Genomic DNA, 24,893 nt, shown 5'->3' with positions numbered 1-24,893 from the left:
GCCATCTTTCAGGCACTGCCAGCAGGCAACTCTGGGGTCCTGATCGGACCCCAGTGTAGCCATAGCAGTGATCGGCACCCCCCGAAAACGGTTCGGGGGGGCGATCGTAGGGAATAGCCCCCCGAAAGGCATGTTAAATGTCGAGGTCGCGATGACCGCGGCATTTAACGGGTAAAACACCCACTGAGCCCACTCCGACTGTGGGTGTTACACTGGGGTTTCGGCTATATGTTACAGCCGGCACCCTGTGTTTGCCGATGCCGGTTCGGCTCCGATCCAGAGCTGATATATCCGCCACTGAGCACTAAGTCATTGAGCTCAGTGGCGGATATATCCGCCGCAGAGCGAGAAGGGGTTAAGGACCTGTGATGATGTCACCCTGGTCAAATGACAATAGGCCACGCCCCTCAACTCACTCTATAGCTACTTAGATACCAGACATGTTTATAACTCTGATTTTATGGGGATGTGAGGGAAACAATTTAATCTAAAAGAAGGGGGTCAGATAGTTACTAGGGCTCTATAGGAACCTGCCATTAACTCTATATGTGAAAAATGTGATAACAGGTTCCCTTTAAGCTACAAGTGACTTCTTATTTTTTGCCAGTTACCCACAATCCCATTCCTTTTATGTGCTAGACCACAAAATGCAAGTCAAAATCTCATCATACTGCAAAGATTAATTAACATGCAATTTCCCATCACCAAACATTGTACAATATTACTGTGACAATAACTGATGAAACCTTAAAGCCAGTCTGAAAACTTAAAAGTTGCCCAAGAAGAAAAGAGCTACCATATTCCAAGAACAGTGCTAAACATGTGCAGAGGATGCATTTGGTATTGTATCCCTGTACTGCTGATATATATATATGCTTTCCCAATTGTGGACAACACAAAGTAATGAGTAGACTGGATGCTAGGAGCATCAATGAGTTTGTGCATGCACTAAAAAGGCCCAATGTAGTCTCAGGTATGTAAACTCATAGATTATAATGAAATACTGATATGAGCCACAATCTGTAGTCCACAGTCACAGACTAAGTTAAGATTTTAAGTTGCATGATTGAGAATTAATGAATTAATGGGCCAGGGCAGGAGCCAGAGGCGTAACTAGGAGAGGCAGGGCCCCATCGCAGGCTTCTGAATGGGCCTTCCTTCACCCTCAGAAAACATATAGTTTTATGCTCACACTTTTACACATATGCACTGATACATTTATACACTTACACAGATCTGTCTCAGTAGCTGCTGACAATATGGGGGAAGTAGACGGCAGGAATTACAGATGAGAGATCTTTAGGCTGGTCATTCTGCTTTCCCCTCCATCTCCCCTGACATATCATGCTGTGTACCGTCGAAGATTTACATATTGGGAGTCATTTACTAAGGGCCCGATTCGCGTTTTCCCCGACGTGTTACACGAATATATTTCCGATTTGCAACGATTTCCCCTGAATCACCTCCGGGATTTTGGCGCACGCGATCGGATTGTGGCGCATCGGCGCTGGCATGCATGCAACGGAAATCGGGGGGCGTGGCCGAACAAAAACCCGACGGATTCGGAAAAAACGCCGCATTTAAAAAAAAAAATAAAAAACCTGTCGCGGAGCTTGCACTTACCTTCACTCAGCCCGGCTCGGTGAACTCCAGTGCATTCCGATGCTTTTCAGCGCAGCAGCACCTGGTGGACGGCGGAGGAACTACCTTAAATCCTGACCGGACCCGAATCCAGCGCAGAGAACGCGCCGCTGGATTGCGAATGGACCGGGTAAGTAAATCTGCCCCATTATGCGGTACAATGTGCAGTATAACATGTTTATAATGGTGCAAATCTACCATTCTTACGTCAGGTAGGATAATGGGGCCCCCTGACACTGCAGGCCCCATACAAGCTGCTATGGCTGCTTCCACTGTAGTAACGCCCCTGGCATGATCGCAGTTGCAGTGGGTGTGACTGAAGTAGAAGCAGGCCTGCAGCTGTTACAACGCAATGTAAATGCAAATGCCTGTGCCGATACAGGAAAATTGTAATTGTAACAGAGGAGCCAATTGTGTCACCATGGACATGCCCCTCTGATCTTTCAACTGTGTCCTAATCAGGTACAGTTGAAAGCAATGGCAGTGCAGAGTAATACACTCCCTGTTCTTCCACTTTGCATGGAAGCAATGAATGCTTACATTCACCATATGCGGCTTTGCATAGTGGTAGGACCTCAAGAACATAAGATGTTCGCCATTTGTTGAGAGTTGTGTACTGCACCAAGAAAAAAAAAAAAAAAAAAAAAAAAAGGGCAAGAAGTGAGGGCATCAAGAAAGGGGGCACCCAAACAAAGGAGCCAAAATAGTACTGTTACTAAAGAGTGGACACTAAACTAAAAAAAAAAGGAGCACCTGCTAAAGGGCACTACGAATGTGGCGTAAAAACTAAAAACTGAGGCAGTGGTGAAATACATTTAGGTACACGTGGAGCCCTGTTGGGAATTGTCACTCTGTGCCCAGCGGACTTTGATTACGGCATTGGGCAGGAGTGATCTAGGGTGACAATGGTGGGGTTTGAAAGCTGCAGCAAGTACATGGATTTCTGATACAGCATGACTACCACATGATGGGAGTTTAATACTGATATGAAGCATCATATGATCACAGCCAAACTTATATATTCTGTACTTTAGGAGTCATAGCCTGTTGAAAACTGTTACTAAGCAGTAATGTGTAAAGTTTAGGAAGGTATATATTGTAATACAGGTGACTAGGTGTATACTATTTGAATGGAATATCCAGTATTGTCAATATACTTGGGGTCTTACCAGGCACTACTGAGTGCCAACTAGACCTTGAGTGCGGATGAAGATTAGTGATGAACGTTACCCAAGGGCTATGGCATTGACAGCTCCAGAGATCAGCATGTGACCTAAATGTTAGGCCATATCAGATAAAGTGGACCCATCACAGGTTTTATTTCCAAGAAAAACAAGGACGCAGTAGCATTATTTTTTGACGGTTTATTAGAAAAGTAAAAAAAGGCACATAGTGTTGATTTGTACTTGAATATCAAGCATATATACATTTTTGTAAACCTTATTGAAACAGCAAGTCAGAATACGAAACATTTGAAATTAATTCTAGTGCTTTCCATATACTGTTACTGCAGTAGAGCTACTTCATTGAACCTCTTCTAGCTGCCATTGAATCAGTAGTGAGGGGAATAGAAGCCCACACTTGGTCCCAAAAAGAAACTGTATTTTGGGTTTTCAGGTTTTTCTTTAACATTTCATCCTCTATAAGAGGTAAAGCCAAACCACCTTTAGGGCAGACCAGCTGCCATAGCATACAAAGAAAAAAAAAATTACATTACTCCCAGTGCACTCCAATACTTGTGTGTATACCACTGCAAATATGGCCACAGCTATGTGTGCAGAAAACCATAATCATTTTATCATCAGTGCAGAAATCCATGCATAACATTGACGACTAAACGTGGCAGTGGATAAGTGAAGCCATGAGATGCCAGATAAAATGGCAGGAATCTGGCAACACATGGGTTAGAAAAAAATAAAAATCTCAACTATAAAAAAAAACAAAAAAAAAACATTTATATCAACTTTCAAAAAAACAAAAACCCCATTAACTCTTCATGTGATTGCAGTAGCCCATTTTACATACATTTCATTCAATTTCAGTACATAATATTTCAACATTCTTCAATAATAAGTTCTCCAGAACTATACAACTTCTTTTTAAGAACCTTGAACCCAGGACTAAGTTTCATCGAGTGCCCACACCCTGGGACCGGTTTGGTGTTGAACAGTCCCTGAATTCTAGGCCATAACCTAGAGTCCAGTTTAAACAGGATGGTCAACTGGAAAGTAGGTACTACAGATGGGTCGACTGCCATCTGTGCCACGGTGTGACAGTCCTTGCCACTCTCCACACAGAGGTCAATAATTGCACCCCTGAGTCCACAAGGCTCACTAAAGGCCAGGTGCTTTAGTTCTTGGCCCAAGTGGTAAAGAAGATCATCGGGGAGGAGGAGCTTGGAACATCTCAATGAGTTGATATTCGCTCTGTTTAGGTTTCTTTTGATCATTTTCATCAGATTAGGCCACAGTTGCTCTCCTTCAGGGTCACAGAGGAGCTCAGAGTCTGGTAATGAAACATTATCCAAGTCACCAAAGTCCTCAAGGTCTGATGAGGGAGAAAAATAAATAAATAAATTTACATCTCATTACAAAAAAAATAAATAAACTTTAGAAGAGACTACAGTAACATAAAAGAAGCATAATGAAAAAAACAATACATACCACACTCTGAGAAGGAGTTGCTACTTGTAAGGGATTCACAGTCTGAATTAGGAAGACTGGAACATCTTTGAGACAAGTCCACACATTGTCCATCCCAGAAGTCCCGGGGTTCTTCAATGATGCGGGGTGGCAGGGGCACAGGAACAGTGTAGTAGATACCACCTCTGGCAGGCATGATGGATGCTTGTGAAAAGTAATCACTGCGAAGAAAGGAGAGAAAGTCTGTCAACTACTGCAGTATGAGATCATTGCATGGACAGTTTGGGAAATTTTCTAAGCGATTTACATTGGGGATGTTTATTATTGTGAAGCTTTTATGTACATCAGAAGTAGTTAATAGTTAACCAGAGCAATAATATATGATAAACATAGCTTCCTGATGTATATAGAAGGTAGGTTAAGAAAATACGAGGTATGTTATTCTTCTAAAACATTCAGATCCCAAAAAAGTAAGCAGTCCATAAAAATCAATATTATTAATTACTCAATAATTATAGCAATAGAGATCACTGCTGCATCCCAGTACAAAAATGACATAAAAACAAGTCCAATTCATTCATTTTACACAACACAGAAGTAAACAATAGCAAACACGGGAGAGAATAAGATCAGCAAGAGATACTTACAGTGCTTGGAGGGAAGATGGTTGGTAGATGCTTGATAAACCGCAGAGAAGGGATAAAATCAAAGAGTAATGTGGATATAAGTGCTAAAATCGTGCGCCTGTAGCCTGTGGGTGCTACTGCACAGCGCGCAAGTTACCATCCCTGGCACTGGCACCTTCTTGCCCTGCACGGCCGTTTATATAGTGCGAAGGTGACAGCCCCGCCCACAGAACGGGGGCTCGCCTCGACAGAACGTTCCAGTCCACGCCCACCCCGCGCGCTGCCCTATGACAATTCGGCGCACGTTCGCAACGTTCTAACCTGCCCGGTTACAGCCTCCCGGGCCCCTCCCCCTTTCAGCTGGGACCGGATTATTAAAGAGAGAGTGTTTATTGTAGAGAGATAGAGGGAGGAGGGGCTGCTGCAGACAAAGGCTTCTAGTCTATGATTTCTACTCTCTGCTGCATTGCTTTGTACTCTTGTTTTTCTTTCTTGCCTCCTGCCCCTCCCCCTGATGGTTTCAGCTGATCAACATGTTATTCTCTCCAGGCATCCACACTGCAGATACTTTTATTTATCACTGCAGATCATGAGCTGAGATCTGGGCGATGAGTGCATAAACTATATGGCACCCACTCCTGACCGATCTGTATGTGATCGGCCGATTTTAGAGAAACAGTGCTCTGCAAGGTGGCTTATAGTTATTCTAATATAGTACTAATTGTACATGTTTATCCTGTAGATGATACTTCTACTACAACCCTGATGCAATACTGAACTATATGCTGTAAGCAAATTCTGACTCCAGGAAGTGCATGCTGTTAGTTGTAGTTCCTCAAATGCAAAACAAATTACAATGCTTATACATTTACAGGTTAAACACAGTAAAGAATACAGTAACCATACAAACTATCATAACAACAAAGTATCAAATAGATAACTCATAAAAATACTTCTGGTACAGTGATCCCTGCCTATGTCATAAGTGAAATCAATGCTGGACCATAGGGAAACATTCCTGCGCTGGAGAGGGGCTGAGCACATGACAGGGTCTAAATTCATACACATGGATGTTTACTTATTTGTTGTATTTCTATCTTTCATACATTTCAAAGTTACTGTGTTTCATTCTTTTCATTCACATACTATTATTTGTTTATAGATCATACATAAAGAGCCTACAAAACAGAAACTCAGTATAAAAGGCCCAGCATAATAGTTGTTTATCACTTACATGTGTATGTGTAAAAACACCGTTATCGATTTTATGCATTCGGAGTCGGAAACTGATCAAACAAAAAAGGATTATTTGATTTATATTGGCCATTTGTCTTCAATAAACTTTTGGAAAACACAAACTGAATGAATGAGAGCTCTGCAAACGTTATTGAAATGAATTTGCCATTTGTGAACATGTTCTAAATCTTTACCATGTCGGTGGTATATTGAACAATAACAAGTAGTTAAAAATTAAGTGGAGTAGGGTAGTTTTTTTTTTTACCATGATGCATTTCTAGGAGACATAGTTTCCCATACATTAATAGTTTTCAGTGCTTTCAGAGGATATGTTTGTCCAGTTGTAACAATGACCAGTAACAACACCTATACCTCCGCTTTGTATATATTATTATATGTCTCACATTATGTGCAGAGCTTCCTCACCATATGATGCAGAAACCTACCCCCTGGTTAATGTATATGACAGTGTAAGGGGAACACATATATATAAGATCATGTTTTTGCTGCTGCCAGTATGATCTGGACAGTGGTATGCATTGCACTGTACATATAATGCCCATGTATTGTCCCCAGAGCCTGCAGACCGCACTGCTCTATAGGAATGCGGACAACACTCAGCTCTGCACGTACCACAACAGCTGGAAATCATTCGTGCTCCATGCTGCCCCTAGCGGTTATAATTGAATCTGCATCTCCCTCTGTGTAACCACAAAGAGCAATTGCATCAGGAGTGCTGCAGCATGATCTCACATTCCAGCACAGAGTACTGCAAATCAACAGCATAGATTACATCAGACAGAGGTGCCCTAAATGTGTCTCCATACCAGATACTGAATGCAGGCAAAATGAGGCAATTCAGGCGGCGATTTACATTAGATTAGCTTTTTCAACAGATCCGAAAATAGAAGCCTTAAAATAAAATTAATTTATGGGATTGGTATAATTCTTTAAACCAGTTGCACACTGAAAGATGGATACTAAGGGGTAAGGTGATGTGTGTGTGTATATATATATATATATATATATATATATATATACATATGCACAGTCTAATAGTCTAGTAGAGCAGACAATACCTTGATCTCTATGCAAATTATAGTTATATTCTGATGATCATAGAAGAACATACAGGGTTAAGCATCAGATGCAGATAGATTCCATAATAAGCTATAAAAGTGACAACGTTTACGCCAAATGGTTGTTTGAATCCTCCTATATATCCCAAGTCAAGTTTAAAACTTATAGAGAAATTGTAGAAAAGGGTTGTACATAGATGCACCACACAGTAAATAGATAAAGATATTGATTTTATTGGTTAGGCAACACGTTTCAAACCTGTATCGGTGGCTTCATCAGCCCAAAGAACAGCAACAACTGATTGAAAGAGGCATCCTTCCCTGCTTCATCTACCAAGTACTGGCGTACACATTAAGGCACCAAGCTTATTAGTCTCTTTATAAGTTTTCCGGAGGAAATCTACGCAAACGCGGAGAGAACATACTAACTCTTTGCAGATGTTGACCCTGGGACTTGAACCCAGGTCCCCAGCGCTGTAATGCTAACCTCTAAGCCACCATGTTGCTCAGTTATCTTACGAATAGTTACCTATGGGTGGGTACCAGCAGAGCCCCTCTCCCCACTGTCATACCCACTACTATTTTGCAGCAACTTGTGTGAATGAACCCTGAGTGTTGCTATATGGCAATGTATGGTTTACTAAAACACAACTAATATTTGGGAAACAAAGGCAATCATCTCCCATTTATGGGCAGCATTATATATTAGCTTTATGGTAGCAATGACATAAGTATAACCAGCCTATGAACTCAAGGGAAGGCAGGACACATTTTTTCACTATTTCTGCTGTTATATAATCCCCCTACAGTGAGATAATGCTACTCGCATCTATGTGAGCGTACAGTGTTATATAAGTGTTCGCCAGGCTGCAGGGAGGAAGTAAAGGTTTTAATCCTGCGCTCTACAGAGCTGAGCCAACAGGATTGGTCGCAAACAAGTTTTAATTACAATTCATAAAAAATAGTTTGGGGCAATGTTTGTACAGAAGAAAGATCGGGCTAATTACTTCTATGACGTCATTCTATTATCAGGGCAGACAATTATGGGCCACTTACCACCAGGTAAATTGACTTTTATTAGCATTTTATGCAATAGTGTAAATTATTTTAACTATAAACTGTATTATTTTAAATAAAAACACTGGCTCGCTATCTGCTTACCATAGGTAGCACAGTGATGGGTAATGTATATTTTGGACTATAGATTGATAGACTGCGCACATATTACTTCTTTACTGCTAACAATGGAGGAGGCAGCTTGGGGGTGTAGAATAATTTCCTATGAGACTGTGATTGGGAAGTGTGAATAGGGTCGGCTATGAAGTCCTATGTCTTAAAATACTATGCTGCTCACATTTGAAGGGTAACAGGGCACTTCAAATCATAAGTACACTTGGTTAAAGGATGTAGTTTTCTGGTTTGAAGCCCTGATTGCAAACTAGAGAGGTAAGGGGCTGCTTTCCAATAACCTTAGACACTCAGCGGTCGATGGATCTACTGGGCGAGTGAAAAGTTACAGAATTTCCTTTTTCTTCCAGAAAAGAAAAGAAATATGACATCCGACACCCCAGCAAGTTATGGATGAGGAGGCCTATCTTTTAAGCTATGTCCACAACATTGCCACCATCTTAAAAGTCACCATATTGGATGAAGGACTAGCATTTTCAATAGGATGGTGGTCATACAGAATATCAAAAAAGATCAGTATTGACCCAATTGCCCCTTTCAGATTTTCAACTTTCAGGGTTTATAACTTTTTATTGCATTATTTATGACATTTAACCTACTATGGAAATTGAGTGACAAGTGCCACAAGGTTGGTCCCATTCTCAGCAAGTTCTCCTGTACTCAATTGGGTGGTGCTAGTCTTTCGATTGCCATAGTGCTTCCCATTGTAACCCAGATTACGTTGTAACATGGGCACCAGCCTTACTATGCATGAGTAAGAACTAATGTTAATGTTCGAAACGCATAGGTATTTGGACTATGCACTATGACCACTTTGTATATTTTAATGGATTTTGAATAAAGAAGATACATGTTTTAGAAAGCCTGGAGTGCCGACCTCTACCTTCCCTTGTTTTCTGCTCACTATGCATGTGCCAGGCCAAAAAATGGATGGTCCATGCATGAGATTTCAAGGAGAGAGAAAACATCCACTCTGCATCTATATTACATACATCAGACCTGCTATTCAATCTGGAACATTTAGAGGCATTTTATGAAAAAAATAATGTGTGCCCCTAGCTTGGTATGCATTGGGCTAAAAGAGATATTAGAATGGAGAAGGAACCCATTAGACACCAAGACAGTACAGACCAAGCTTTGGACAGGTCATAATTAATGACATATTGTTAGTTGCTGTATGTTTCTCGTCCACCGCTTGTACAGAGGTCACTAATTACCTTACTGAGGCTACTATGGATTTTGTCTCCCTCTGAAAGGCTTTTCACTCTCTATTATAAGCAGACATTTTTGACCTGTACATTTTAAAGCAAATCCAAACCCCTTGCTTTTCTGGGAGCTGAATTTTGGGCAGCTGTACAGACTTATGCTAAACGGTTAATAAAAATGGCTTCCGTTAATAAAATGATAATGCAGTGTATAATTTTATACTCACCGTTATCCTTGAGTGGCTCTATGTACACATGTCTAATAATAGGTTTCCTAATTCTGAACAACAACATTGTAGCCATCATTGGGGCCGTGCACCCTCGTTATCATCTAGCCCGGTCTTACAACATTATTGATCCATGATATGCAAAAACTAAGGCCGGCGGCTCGTGTGGCGTTTTTGGGCCGTTTTTCAGCAGTCCATTAAAATGCATCTGTTTTTTTTAAAACGTATCCATTTTTTTCAGTTTTGTCCGTTTTTCCCCCAATTATCATAATTATAAGTGGGGAAAAACAGACAAAAACTGAAAAAACGGAAGTGTTTTAAAACACATATTTTTAAAAAATACGTTCTTTAACGGACTGCTTAAAAATGGCCCAAAAACGGGTTCAAAATGCCACATGTGCCGCCGGCCTAAGATCTGGCACTTGTTGAAACTCCACGGGGCACATTTACTCTTGCACCAGTTTTTATGTCTTGCAGTTTTTTGGTCTTGGATCAGTTTTTTGGGGGACTTTGCATGTTCTTTCTAGAGCAAACTGCTTGCATAGGTATTTAAGAAGTATCTGCACCACAATTGTTTCGCACGGGACCCTTTTGTGGTGCAGCTGCGCTATTTGTGCAACACAAATTATGGGGCATTCCGGTGCTCAGTTGGACGGTGCACCAGATTTATCATTCAGAGTCGTTTGCACGCCCTATGTTAAAGATGCACCACAAAAAAGTTGGTGAACTCTATCTGGCAGTGCAGAGAGCGCCAGATTCATGAAGAACGTGTGCCAGATATCCTGAATCTAGCGCACGCTGCACTATACACAAGAAAGCTGTATTTAGTGCATTTTGCAATACTCTTAGTAAATGTGCCCCAATATGTTTTTTTATTTCCACAACTTGATATAAAGAAATGTATCAGCATTAATTCAAGAAAAAGGACCACCATCAAATGCATTTTGAGCATTTTATTCATTTTATTCATTCATACTGGGATCACTTTAAAACATACAAGCTTGTATTTTAGAAAATTACATTGTTTGGGTAAGTTTTGGTTACTTTGAGAGGGGCACATCAATGGACATAGAGAAACAGGTTTTTTTGCTGAAATGCCCAGTACCTATGCAGATCTATTGAGGTGAGGTGTTTGGTGCAGGTTACCTGAAGGCCTGTATACTAGCTCTGGAGGGTCCAGACAGACCACCTGTATAGAGACCAGTCTGCTCCATCGATAAGCAGTTTATATACCGTAGTTTAGTTGTCCATTATCCAGACACAGTTTGACTCTTTATTACGCATCACCATTTCAGCCTGGAACATTTCCAGGCACTTAACGGAAGGCAATGTGGTGGCACTACTTATCCTTCCATTGACCTGGTCAGCAACAGATTGTAAGAATCTCATCTAGGTTCTGTTTGGGATCTGGCAGTGGTCGGGTTTTGGTATAAAGGCCTTACTGAGAGCGCTTCTGTCCTGTCTTGGCTGTAGAGTGACACCCTGCCCCAACTGCTGGTGCGATCATCTTTGAAGACATCGCACACAAGAGTCAGTCACCCTAGTAGTGATACCAGGGACACTAACAGCTCAGTGATGTGTGGAGAACATCCTGCAGCCACATTTGTTTCCACTCATGGCAGGACTTTCAACTGGCATTTTTCGGCAAGATAATGCCCGCCCACACACAGCAAGGGTTTCCAAGGAACGTCAATACCAGATGCCAGATTTATTGCTAATGGAGCATTTATGGGACCAGCTGGGAAGCAAGTGACAGCAATCTAAGAGTGTGCAGAGTCTACAGACCCAGCTACAACATCTGTGGGCAAAGGTGCCACAGTATACCATTTGTATGGACATGCTTTATGCCCAACCATATCCCATTTGTGTCTTACAAGTGTATGCTGCAAGGCTGTCCACTCTAAATGAGAAATTTTTACTGGCACAGCTGGGGTTAAATACTGATGCTTTATACTAAACGCATAATCATAGACTGTAAGCTCTTGCGAGCTATGGATCCATATGACTGTTTTTACTCTGTAATGTCTCTACTTTTATTTATATATGTCCCCTATGATTTGTAAAGTGCCATGGAATATGATGGCATATATAAATAAAGATTAATAATCCAAAAAGTATCACAATAATATCTGAAGTACACTGATGCAACCACAGACTGCAAAGGCACACAGACTGCAAAGGCAATTTAGTAGTGATATGCGGGACCTCGCAAATTACGTCTTTGAATAAAAGGCAAACAATACAACATACAATCACACAATGTTCCAGATCGGTCAGGTTCTTCTGATGAAGACAACAATCCTAACAATTCTATGAAACAGCACCAAGATTAATAGTGTTCTACGATGGGCTGATTGACGCCAGAGATTTGTTCCTTTATGCCATTCATAAATGGATGATTTTGTTTTACCAAAAGAAATTTTATTTGGCAGAACAGTATGTTCCCTCCGGTTACATGTGAGTGTAACTTCTTTTGTTAATAGAGTAAATAAAAATATTGCACCTAGGCTATCGTTCTGGATGGAAAACCATGCACGCTTTCAAAGCGTTACAGCATCCCCCCATGGAGTGATTGACTCATATTATGGTCCATTTGTGTAGACACCAAAATATACAAAATATAAGGTGGTGGATTATGCATATTAATAGGGTGATCCGTATCATGAACTATTAATATTAGCTGCTTTTACATTCATCTATCCTGATACTAGAAGTGGAGGAATAAACAGGGTGCTGATGACATGAGAGATGTGCCATAAAATGGACAATGTGTTTTCTTGGCTGTAGAAGAAAGATCTTCATCTTGCCCAGACTTGTCCTTCCTTGGTCTAAAATCTACTACTCACTAAAAAGATTAGGGCTCTGTAAATGTAATTGTGTCTTCTTACATTGGCTCTAACTACTTTATATATACTACTATATTCTGAAGACCAAGGTGTGATTTTAGTTGCCAAGGTATTATTCTTTACAATTCCAGAATGGATAAACCGATGGAGGTGTTGCCAGCAGTCTCAAGAGAACAATAGGTTATATACAGTAGATCAAAAGTAAGTGAATGAATTTCGGTGATTGTATTAAGGATATGTATTCGGAGGCAAGAAAACACAATGCTCAAATGGTAGAACAGTTATGCAGGAAATGGTTAATTGTGTCTTATCCAGAGTAACATTACTTTACTGTAATAATGTTTGCCACTTTGTGTTCCCAATTACATAGAGTCAGTTCACATATATTAATTTTACATTTGCCCTCCAAGGGTGCAGTAAATTTTTTTTTAAAAACGGACTGAAAACGCTTGCATTTTTGGCTGTTTTTTTTTATCAGTTTCACGGCTCATATGGAACATTAGGAGTAAGCGTCCTGTTCACAAGAGCTTACAGTCTATGAGGTTGAGCGAGTGACACAAGAGCTTACAGTCTATGACAGGGGTAGGGAACCTACGGCTCGGGAGCCAGATATGGCTCTTTTGTTGTTTGCATCTGGCTCTCAGACAGATCTTTAACCTCTTAACGCTCAGCGTCCGATATATCGGACGCTGAGCGCAGTGACTTAGCGCTCAGCGTCCGATATATCGGACGCTGAGCTGATGCCGGTTCAGCTCAAGATCTGAGCCGAACCGGCATCGGGAAAGACGGGGTGCCGGCTGTGACTGATAGCCGGCACCCCAGTGTAACACCCGCGATCGGAGTTGTCTCCGATCGCGGGTGCTTAACCCGTTAAATGCCGCGGTCAGCGCGACCGCGGCATCTAACATGTATCTGGGGGATCTTTCCCCCACGATCGGCCCCCCCGAACCGTTTTCGGGGTGCGCCGATCGTTGCTATAGTAACTCTGGGGTCCGATCTGGACCCCAGAGTTAACTGCAAGAATTGCCAGTAAGATGGCGTCTGTGACGTCATCTTACTGGCACAGTGCCAGCCTATGCAAGTGTATAGGCTGACACTGATAATACTCTGCAATACATGAGTATTGCAGAATATTATCATGAAGAAGCAATCAGATGATTGCTTCTTCATGTCCCATGGTATAAAAGTGAAAAAGTAAAAAAAAAAAGTTATTCAATAAAAAAATAAAGTCATAAATCAATAAAAATGCCCCAAACCCCCAAAACATATAAAGAGACATATAACTCAAAAAAAAGTCTAAATCATAACACAAACCCCACATATATAGTATCACCGCGTCCGTAACAACCCGTAGAATAAAAGTAAATCATTATTGAACCCACATGATAAACGCCGTAAAAAAAAACTGTTATAAACCCTCCAAAAATTATGATTTTTACCTTTTCAATCCCACAAAAAATGCTATAAAGTGTGATCAAAAAACCATATGTACTGCGACATGATACTGGTGCAATGTACAACATGTCCCGCAAAAAACAAGCCATCAACCAGCTCCGTAGCCAAAAAAGTAACAAAGTTATGCCACTTGGAAGACGGCAATACATAAATGATAGATTTTTCCCCACATTAGGGTTTTGTTTGACAAATTTAGTAAAACGTAAGAAAATATATTCATGTTTGGTATCCCCGTAATCGTATCAACCCATAGAATAAAGATAACATGATTATTAGTCTATACGGTGAACACCAAAAAAAAAAAAGAAGTAAAAAATCCAGTACAGAATTGATGCTTTTCTACTCCTGTCCTCAAAAAACGTTCCTAAATTTTCAACAATAGGTGATACAAACCCCAAAATGGTAACATTGGAAAAAGCATCTCATCCCGCAAAAAAAATGGCATCACATGGCCCCAATAACGAAAAAGCGAAAATTTTATAGCCTTCAAAAGGGGCCAATGAGGAAACTAAAATCCTGGCAGCTGCAGCGCCCTCCTTCCCTTCTGCGTCTCGCTGTGCCCCCATAACACAAGTCACAGCCACATGTGGGGGGTCTTTGTACTCAGGAGAAATTGCAGAACAAATTGTATGGTGGGTTTTCTCTTTTTATCTTTTGGAAATGTGTAAATTTTAGGGCTAAATGAACGTATAAGGGAACAATATGACCATTCTAAATTTCACCTCCATTTTGATTCAATTACTATGAAGATCTCAAGGGGTTAACAATCTTCGTAAAAGCTGTTTCTGATAGCTTGAGGGGTGCAGATTTGAAAATGGGTTGGTTATATAGGGGGTTTTGATGCTAAATATGTAAAATTTCATTCCAAACTGTATTTATCCCCAAAATAGTCAATTCTGAAAATACGGAAAATCGCTATTCTATTTGTAAGCCGCGTGACATCAAAATAAATTATCCAGACATTTCAGAAATTATGAAAATGTAAAGTAGACAAATGGGAAATGTTATTCAGCAACTTATTTAGGTGGTAAATCTATCTGCCTGAAAACGCAATGATTTTGAATTTCGAAAATGGCAAATTTTTCCAAAAATTTATCATATTTTCTTTTTTTTTGTAAATAAATGCAAAACTTATCAGCCAAAATTTACCACTAAAATGAAGTACAACATGTGGGGAAAAAACAATCTCAGAATCGTTTTGATAAGTAACAGTGTTCAAAAGTTATAACCGTATAAAGAGACGCAAGTCAGAATCCAAAAAATCGGGCTGAGCCTTAAGCTACAAAATGGCTGCGTCCTTAAGGGGTTAATAAATAGTGATGGCTGCTGTGTGTGTCTCTTAGACTGATCACTGGACACAGGCAGCAATGTTACTGCTGCCTACGTCCTTTGTACGACCCAGGTGCCATCTCCACCATCGTCTAAGCCTGGCTCAAAGAGAAGAGCGTGGGAGCGATGAGGAGCTGGCTGCAGGGAGCGCTGGTAAGTGAATATTTTTTTTTTTTTGCTGTGACTACCTATTTACAGGGAAGCATGTGATTTGACTACCTATCTACTGGGAGTATGTGCTGTAGCTACCCATCTACTGGGAGTATGTGCTGTAGCTACCCATCTACTGGTGGGCATGTGCTGTGGCTACCCATCTACTGGGGAGCATGTGCTGTGGCTACCTATCTACTGAGAGTATGTCCTGTGGCTACCCATGTACTGGGGGACAAGTGCTGTGGCTACCCATCTACTGAAGGACAAGTGCTGTGGCTACCCATCTACTGGAGGACAAGTTCTGTGGCTACACATCTACTGGGGGACAAGTGCTGTGGTTATCTACTGGGGGGCATGTGCTGGGGCTACCCATCTACTGGCGGCCATGTGCTGTGGCTACCCATCTACTGGCGGCCATGTGCTGTGGCTACCCATCTACTGGGAGCATGTCCTGGGGCTACCCATCTACTGGGAGTATGTGCTGTGGCTACCCATCTACTGGGAGTATGTGTTGTGGCTACCTATTTACTTGGGGGCATGTGCTATTACTTCCTATTCACTGGGAGTATGTGCTGTAGCTACCTATCTACTGGGAGGCATGTGGTGGGTGTCAGGATTTGGAGCAGTGAACCCCCTGGACCGTGGACAATGATGTAAGTAGACACCTGGGACTGGAATCTAAGTGGCACCCGTTCTTCACCAGAGCCCACCACAAAGCGGGATGGTCTTGCTACAGCGTGGTACAATCAGGTCATTCCACAGGTGCGTGGTCAGGAACAGGCAGATGGTCAAGGCAGGCGGCAATGATGCAAGGTCGGGGACGGAGCAAGAGGTCAGGGCTGGCAACGAAGGGGCAAAACACTGTGGAAAGATTCCTCATAGGCATGAAGCACTAAGATCCGGCAGGGAATGCTGGGAGCCGCCAGTCTTTATAGGAATCTGGGAAGAAGGTAGCGCCAATCAGTGGCACGCTAGCCCTTTAAATCCGAAAGTGCCGTCGTGCACGTTGGCCAGCCGGGACGGGAGCCAGAAAGTGGTGAGTTGAGTGAGGTTGGAAAGGGGCGCCACCACGGAGAGGGGCAGAGGTGTTTCTGGGATTCGAGACCTAGATCGCAGGGGCACCCGTGACACTAGGACTACCTATCTACTAGGGGGCATGTGCATATTGTACGGCTCTTACGCAATAACATTTTAAAATATGTGGCGTTCTTAGCTCTCTCAGCCAAAAAGGTTCCTGACCCCTGGTCTATGAGGATGAGGGGGGGGCACAAGAGCTTACAGTCTATGAGGATGAGGGGGGGGCACAAGAGCTTACAGTCTATGAGGATGAAATGGGTAACACAACAAGTATAAGAGCTTGTATAATGGAACAGAGTAAAAATAATTTATTAAATAAAGCTTGGTATAAAGTGTTTGCCAGATAACAGACGGGAGGAGGACACAGGATGGATTAGTAAAGAGAGAGTGGAAATTTCATGCCGTTAGCGAGTGTGATAGACGTGCCTAAAGAGATGGGTTATAAGAGCACATTTGAAAGTTTGGAGGTTGGTTATTAGTCTGAGAGTCCAAGGAAGAGCATGCCAGAGAATTGGTTCAGCTTGGGACAAATCCTGGACACGTGAGGGAGAGATTCAAATTAAGGTGGAAATTTATCTAGGATCACTGGCAGATCATTGAGTATGGGATGGGCATTAGAAACATTCAGTTAGACCCCCATATCATTCAGTTAACCCCCTCATCAATCAGTTAACCCTCTTATCATACACTTAGCCCCTCCCCCACATTATTCAGTTATCCCCTGTATCATTCAGTTAACCCCCTCTTATCATTTAGTTAGGCCCCATATCATTCAGTTAGCCTCCTCATGTTTTTATGTATATAAAATACATGAATATAGCACCAAAAGCAAGCCCAGGGCATTAATAGCACCAGAACAGGTGGTGTCATGGCTGTATATAAAATCTACTGGGGGTGTCACGGCTGTATATTTATCTATTGGGTGTAGCATGGCTGCATATACTATCCACTTGAGATTGGCAGTCAATCTACAGGAAGTCTGGTATATATAATAAATTGTGGGTGCTGCCCATAATATAATTCTGGGGAATATATAACGGATCTTTGATGTGAGGAATAGTGTGTTCAGTCATGTTGTAAGGATAATGTATGTTTAGGAACACGATTCATTATACTGTAAGTGACTATGGTTTTTTTAGGGGTGCAGTCTAGAGATGTGCTGGGCAAAATCATAATGAAGTCCAGTAGCGAAAGGCATTCACCCTAGGCCTGAGCACTAACCCTGTTGCCCAAGGCTTCAGTATGAGCCTTAATTGAACCAGAAACTTGAAGCTCTAGAGTCCAGGTTTAGCAACCTCGTGAGCTGTTGAGAACTGGCTTGCAAGTAGCTAATTTGTGTTTTCCACATATCAGAAAGTAAATTTATCAATATATCAAATTTCTAATAGACTATCTCTGACCTTTCAGTACTTTGGAAGGATTTTAGGTAACGGTCACTAGGAAAGCAGCATAACCCAAGCTCTTTGCATCTGATACCATTATTAGATAAAATCTTAACGCACCTTTCCGTGGTTTATATCTCACTTGTTCACTACTAATGGATCACAAAGTATACATTAAAGTTTCTGCTGCCCTGGCTCAAACAGAATATAATGCAGAGAGAAGCCGACCTCTTTGATAAATAGGGTTTGGAGATATGAAGCAGTATTTTTGAGTAAAAAACAAAATACCTTTTTACAACTCTTCTGTTAGCATCCAGGTTATGAATCTCCCACTGCCTCTTTACTATTCCTCAAGTGTTGGGGATATGAACTTTGTAATCTTTGTCCATTTAGCCAAGATTAATTATTTAGGGATAGTACTGAATTAACCTGAAAGCCGAGATGGGAATGGGGTCAGCTTTGGATCTGCAATTTTCGTCGGCTCCATTGAGGTGTATGAAGCAGAACGGTCATGTGCAGCTGTCTGCTCCATTACTCTCATGGAGCGATGAGGGGTCCAACTGAGATAACTGGGACTCCGTCGGACCCCTCGTTTTCGTAATCTGTGTGGGTCTCATCACTGAAACCCCCAACGATCAGCAATTTAGGCCCTATCCAGTGAATAGGGCCTAACTTTAATTTGTGGGAAAACCCCTTTAAACCCAGTATACACCATACTAATAGGACTAGTATTCACCCATGTAATGCTCAAATTGAATTCCATGTAAAATAATACCTTAATAATAATACAGATGCAGATTTAAAAATAGGTCTAAAAAGTAACAGAAAATAAATAACATCTTTTGCAAATGAAGGAAATACAACTAGTGAAAAAACGAAGGAAATAAACACTTCATAATATTTGCTAGGAAAATTGCTGTGGAGTTGAGATAGAACAGAGAAGGGAAATGTAAATCTGATGCCAAAGGCCTTGAAGTAGAAAGACCTTGTAGATAATTGGGCAGTTTATTGGAGAACTAGATAAAGGGAGATATAATGAAAGTTGACTTTTTCATATAATCATTTGCAGTGTAAAATAATTTAATCAGCTCTTTTGTCAGTGTGACCCTTCTCAGTGAGCGAGGGCAATGCAGCCAATGTACCAGACGTCACCAAGATGACAATGTCTGCAGTGCAAAGGGAAACAACAGCCTGTATCCAAATGGTGGGAAACAAAAGGCTATAGCTGCACAGTATCTTGCCGATTATATTCCATTCTTACTATTTTTGTAATAAAGAAATTAAAAAACTATTATAAAAATTGTATGTGCTGCACAATTGTAATATGCATAACAGATCAGCTGAAAATGATAACCAAGAAATTATGGCAATTACTATTTACCAACTGTATAAAGTGGCTGCAATGGGACCTGCACAAATTGGGACTTTTATGATTGGCAGCAAAATATGAAAATCAGTGGTATCAGTGGTCTGACAGACTCTGAAAAGTTCCTGATAGAGTACTGCACACAGCACTGTGAATGCAAAGGTTGTATTTTAATCTTCCTCATTCTAGCGGTTCTTTCCCTTCCTTTAGAATGTTTGCTATTTTGTCGCCTGTGCATGACAATCATTAAAGGGATATTCTCAGTTGAGCAAATATTTGTTATTGTTTGTATAATGAAAAGTTGTATGATTTTCAAATATTCTTTCTGTATCAATTCCGCAGTTTTCTAGATCTCTGCTTGTTGTCATTCTATAGGAAGCTTAATTTGTTTTTCCAGTGGACAGAAATCTGACTATGGTCACATGGTGTACAGAACATTAGTATCATAGAGAGTAATCAGAGCTGTAGGTTATAACAAGCCATGCACCTTTGTGACCATGGTCAGATTTCTGTCCACTGGAAGTAAACAATGAAGCTTCTTTAGAATGGCAGCAAGCAGAGATCTAGCAAATGTAAAATTTTTCATCATGCGAAAAAAAAACAATAATTTGCTGAAATTAGAATAATATTGGGGTAGATCCCATGGCAGGTTACTGTAATGTACTGTAATGTAGTGTAGCCTAATACTTTGTGTAATAAAACTTTTTGTGCCACTCAGAATGCACATTTTCTTAATAGGCTGCTGGGGCTTGGAGTAGCCACGCCATGGAGCGGGAGCTACAGCTACTCTATGACCCAGTAGCCTCTTTCAATCCCTCCTACCCCATTCTTCAGCGAGCTCTTGGCTCTGGACCTGGAGCTACTACGCATGGGGTGTGGAGTAGCTGTAGCTCTGGCTCCACAATGTGGCTACTCCACGCCTCAATAGCCTCTTAAGACAATTTGCATGTACATCAGATTAAAGTTTTATTAAGTTCCGGGGCACAAAAAGTTTTTTTACAAAAAGCACTACATTACAGTAACCTTCCACCGGATCAACATTAGTATTTAGATCGGTGATGGTAGGTTTACTTTAAGGAAAGGTGCTTGTTATAACAGTGCTACCATTATTGGTATACAGGTAAAATGTAATCCTTTTATTCCAGAACTACAATTTCATTATTCTTTGGTTTCCTTGTATTCTACATCTTGTACATACATAGGTTTCTCACCATTGTTTTCTGCTAGGGCGAGAGGCGACTCAACGGGAAGAGTGTAAAGGAAGCATGCACATGAGTACAAGGAATGACTCTGGATTTCTATATCTTTAGTAATTGTATAGCGTTTATGGTGTGAAATATGCTCAGCATATAAGTTCTGAATATTTGATTATGCCAATCATGCTGAAGGCATTGTTCTCAGAATAGACCTGTCTTTTTTTCCTTTTCTACATGTTGATTTTAGAGTGTCATTTTCTGAATCTGAATTTTAGAATTATTTCTAGATCCAAAAACTACTACTGTATTTCATTTTAAAGATTTAACTTGTGTTTTATTGTTACAGTTCATTATAGCAGTGCTGTAAATATTTGACTCTATATTAAATGTATCATTTAATACACTTCTTTAGTGAACACTCTTAAAGTTGAACCAGTCCATTGGGAAACACGCACCCATACTTTAACCATACAGCCAATTATGGTTAAATCGATATATACTGATTAAAACTTTTGTTCACAAGACTTTGAGCACCAGTGTTGCTGTAGTTCCACATAGTACAGACACATTGAAATGTGCCACCATGCTGCTCTATGTAGATGATTTTACAAGGCTAAAAATGCAATACTTCTATGGAAGAATAGCTCTCAGATTTTTTGTCCAATGAAGAATGGTATGATAATATCATTACAACTGATAAATTGTGCTTTATTCTTATATTCTTTATAACTGCAATCCTAGCTTGTAGCAGTTAGAATTATAGATACGTAATGACCACATTCACTTTCTTACTGAAACACTGTTGACATGAATGCAATGAAGATGTGATGTATGTAGTAAATAAGCGACTGGAGAGGTGATGCCAATATGGATAGTACTTCACCAATGTAGTCAGTAAATGGCTAGTACAGCATGACATGTCACAGCTAAAGCAGAATAAACAAGAAACAGCAGGGGATCATAAAACTATCATTCCGGAACAGCAACATCAAATATGTTATTTGTTTTTCTGTTTTATTATTTGTATATGTCCCCTATGTCCCCTATGAAAAGCGCTATGGAATATGATGGTGCTATATAACTAAACTTAATAATTATTAGTTTTAACCATATTTAAATATGGGGTTGGGATGAAAATCCAATTAAACAAATATATTAATTTGTCAATGAATGAAAGATGAAAAAAATCTGAACTAAAAGTGTTAAGTTTACAAGTATTAAAAACGTATCTTAAAAAATATCATAAAAGTATGATCAAACCGTGTAAACATCAATTAAATAAAAATCTGATGGGTATTTTTTTTTAGTTATAGAGCATGTCACAGAACAGCAGAGGTACAATTCTGCACTTAGAATCTGCAGCAATAATTCATATGTTGATGGGATTTTAATAATACCCCTTCCAATATGCTGTTTCTTTACATTTAAGTTAGCTGGAATTGCAATGTTTGTCCCCTGGTCTTAACAAGTTAGCAACTTTTAATAAATCAGCCTAAAAACATGTCCAAAAAACATGTCCTAAAAACCCAGACTAAAGGACCAAGTTACAAAGTTACAAAAAAAATGAAACTTGCAAAAACAAATTGTTTTCTGCTTATTACAATGTGATAAGTTAAATAATAGTTTTCTATTTTTAGAGAACAATTCAACAAAAAGTGTTCCACAAATTAAATCTGTACCATCTGTATTATATTTATATTTTAGACATTTAGCATTTGTTTTTTATTATATTCTTCATAATATTGGTGTTATATATATATTTATCTGTAAATAAATATATAGAATAGATTTTGTTTTTCATGTGCACAGATGAAGTATTGTGTTTCACTCACAATTAGGTGTGACTGACAGGCTGAGGTTGTTTACTTGCCTGGTAGAGAAGAAGGACCGGCTATTCCCTGCTAGATCTGGTTCCTACCGCCCCTCAAGTCAAATCGACAAAAGATTAGATAGAGAACAATGAGCCTTGGATGTGATGCTCTACCACTTCTGCTCTGGCAAAAAAAACAGATGTCCACTCTTGTATATTCTCTTGTATATCCTAATAAAATGTTATTTTAACTGTATAAATACATTTTTGTACATGTTGTGTACATTCATGTACTCTTTCGCAGTGTATTGCTTCATGAAAACTAAGTTACAACTCTAATCTTCATTGATCTCAATAAAACATGCTTTAAGTATTAACCTTTGTCCTTCAAAAACCTTCTGAAAACATAGTAGAATGCGCTAATTTTAATGCATACAATCTAATCTAGTGAAGAGCAAACATGGGATAATTTTTTTTTTGCATAGAGCAATAATGTAGCCATAAAATAAACAAATCTTTGATAACATCTTCAGAACTACAGGAGGTCATAAAAGAGTTACTCTTAAAAGATGATATAAATATTCCAAAGATATTCCAATGATCTGGAAATGATTGATTAACACAACTTCTACTTTTCGTATAATATTTGGATAGATAGTATTGGTGATAAAAGGCTATAATGTTACATAGTTGTTGGTCATTTTACTTTGTGGAGAATAGAATTCACATTCTGAACCTATGCAGAGCTGAAAATATCAACAGGGTTCATCAGATGTACAGTGGGGGAAGGGATGGGTGTAGGATCCAATGCCAGACAGGCTGGGAAGTAATGAACTCCATTCCAAAATGCATCATTGCCTCTAGGGCTAGAATGGTCAATTGTCCATGGGATTAATCAAACCCTGCTGAAAGATCCTGTCAAGCCGCACTGTATATACTATACACTGCAGTGTTTATAAGAAGAAGTTCTGCGATGAATTAGAACAAATCCCTTAGGTCATAAATATTTCATACAGGCTGAGGACCAAACATGTTTACATTCACTGGGACTATTATGAGCTCCATCACTCTATAGCACATACATATGTTATGGGCTTTGTAATTTCAGGTCCTGCTATTAGCACTGATAATACCAGCAATGAGGAGATGTAGTTGACCTATTATCAAACTTGAGCACAACAAGTCTAACAGATGAGACAACAAAGACAATAGCCTCTATCTGCTGACTTGTGTGACTTGCAGGAAGACCTGGGTTTCATTTTGGTTATAGCTAGTAAAAATAAGCATATAAATGGGTGGATAAAAGATTACGGTTCCTCAATAGAATAACTAGTCCATATAAAAATATCTGTTATGCCTATAGTAATGACGCTTGAAGTGTTCTATGATATTTCAGATGATTATTTATTGTAAATGTTACAATAATTCACTGTACAGCATTTTTATTTATTAAATAGTTTTATTATGTTTCCTTATAAAGAATGGCTGGACCATTATACAAGCTCTTACACATCGTGTGTCACCCCCTTGTCCTTATAGACTGTAAGCTCTTGTGTCACCCCTCATCCTCATAGACTGTAAGCTCTTGTGTCACCCCCTCATCCTCATAGACTGTAAGCTCTTGTGTCCCCCTCATCCTCATAGACATAGACTGTAAGCTATTGTGTCACCCCCTTCATCCTCATAGACTGTAAGCTCTTGTGTCACCCCCTCATCCTCATAGACTGTAAGCTCTTATGTCCCCCTCTCATCCGCATAGACTGTAAGCTCTTGTGTCACCCCCTCATAGACTGTAAGCTCTTGTGTCCACCCCTCATCCGCATAAACGGTAAGCTCTTGTGTCCACCCCTCATCCGCATAGACTGTAAGCTCTTGTGTCACCCCCTCATCCGCATAGGCTGTAAGCTCTTCTGTCACCCCCTCATAGGCTGTAAGCTCTTGTGTCACCCCTCATCCTCATAGACTGTAAGCTCTTGTGTCACCCCCTCATCCTCATAGACTATAAGCACTTTCAAGCTCTTCATTGGTAAAGCACTACGGAATATGAGGGTGCTATATAAATAATTTTTATTTTATTATTATTACTGTTCATGGAACATAACAACTGGAGTCCAGATATTAATGTAGGAAACTAAAGGTTCCCTGTTACGTTTTTTAATATTTACATGTTCGTGTAATGAATCTCAGTAACTAGATATGTTAGGAAGGATAAAGAGATGGCTGTTATTTTCTTTAAGACAGCATACTTCCTGGATAATGTCCCTCCACTGGAAAAGGACTTGATGTATTTGTATCAGGATATACATGATCCTAAGAACAGATAAGTGAAAACATATGTATGTGATAGTATCTGCTGTATGAAGCACATCTAGAAGTTGGGTTATACTGAGGGAAGTGTTATTTATGTCTGCCCGAAGTAATAAAGTGGTCACATG

At 40.1% G+C, this 24,893-nt stretch overlaps 1 protein-coding gene and 1 long non-coding RNA gene across 2 annotated transcripts in view; one reads left to right on the top strand and one right to left on the bottom strand.

The window, feature by feature from the left end:
- Window positions 1-22,680, top strand: part of LOC140106244 (uncharacterized) — a 53,505-nt gene extending 30,825 nt beyond the window's left edge. Inside the window, exon 3 of the long non-coding RNA XR_011850744.1 lies at window positions 22,487-22,680. This is a non-coding gene — a long non-coding RNA (uncharacterized lncRNA). The remainder of the gene's footprint in view (window positions 1-22,486) is intronic.
- Window positions 2,991-5,100, bottom strand: DDIT4 (DNA damage inducible transcript 4). Its single transcript, XM_072129742.1, has 3 exons — window positions 4,931-5,100; window positions 4,305-4,504; window positions 2,991-4,188 (listed from the first exon to the last, which is right to left on the bottom strand). Exons 2-3 carry the CDS (start codon window positions 4,477-4,479, stop codon window positions 3,695-3,697), a joined length of 669 nt encoding a protein of 222 aa, XP_071985843.1. The 5' UTR covers window positions 4,480-4,504; window positions 4,931-5,100; the 3' UTR covers window positions 2,991-3,694.
- Window positions 22,681-24,893: the final 2,213 nt, after the last annotated feature.

Source organism: Engystomops pustulosus, chromosome 11 (assembly GCF_040894005.1).
Source record: "Engystomops pustulosus chromosome 11, aEngPut4.maternal, whole genome shotgun sequence".
Lineage (NCBI taxonomy): Eukaryota > Metazoa > Chordata > Amphibia > Anura > Leptodactylidae > Engystomops > Engystomops pustulosus.
This window is presented reverse-complemented; position numbering and strand designations above follow the sequence as displayed.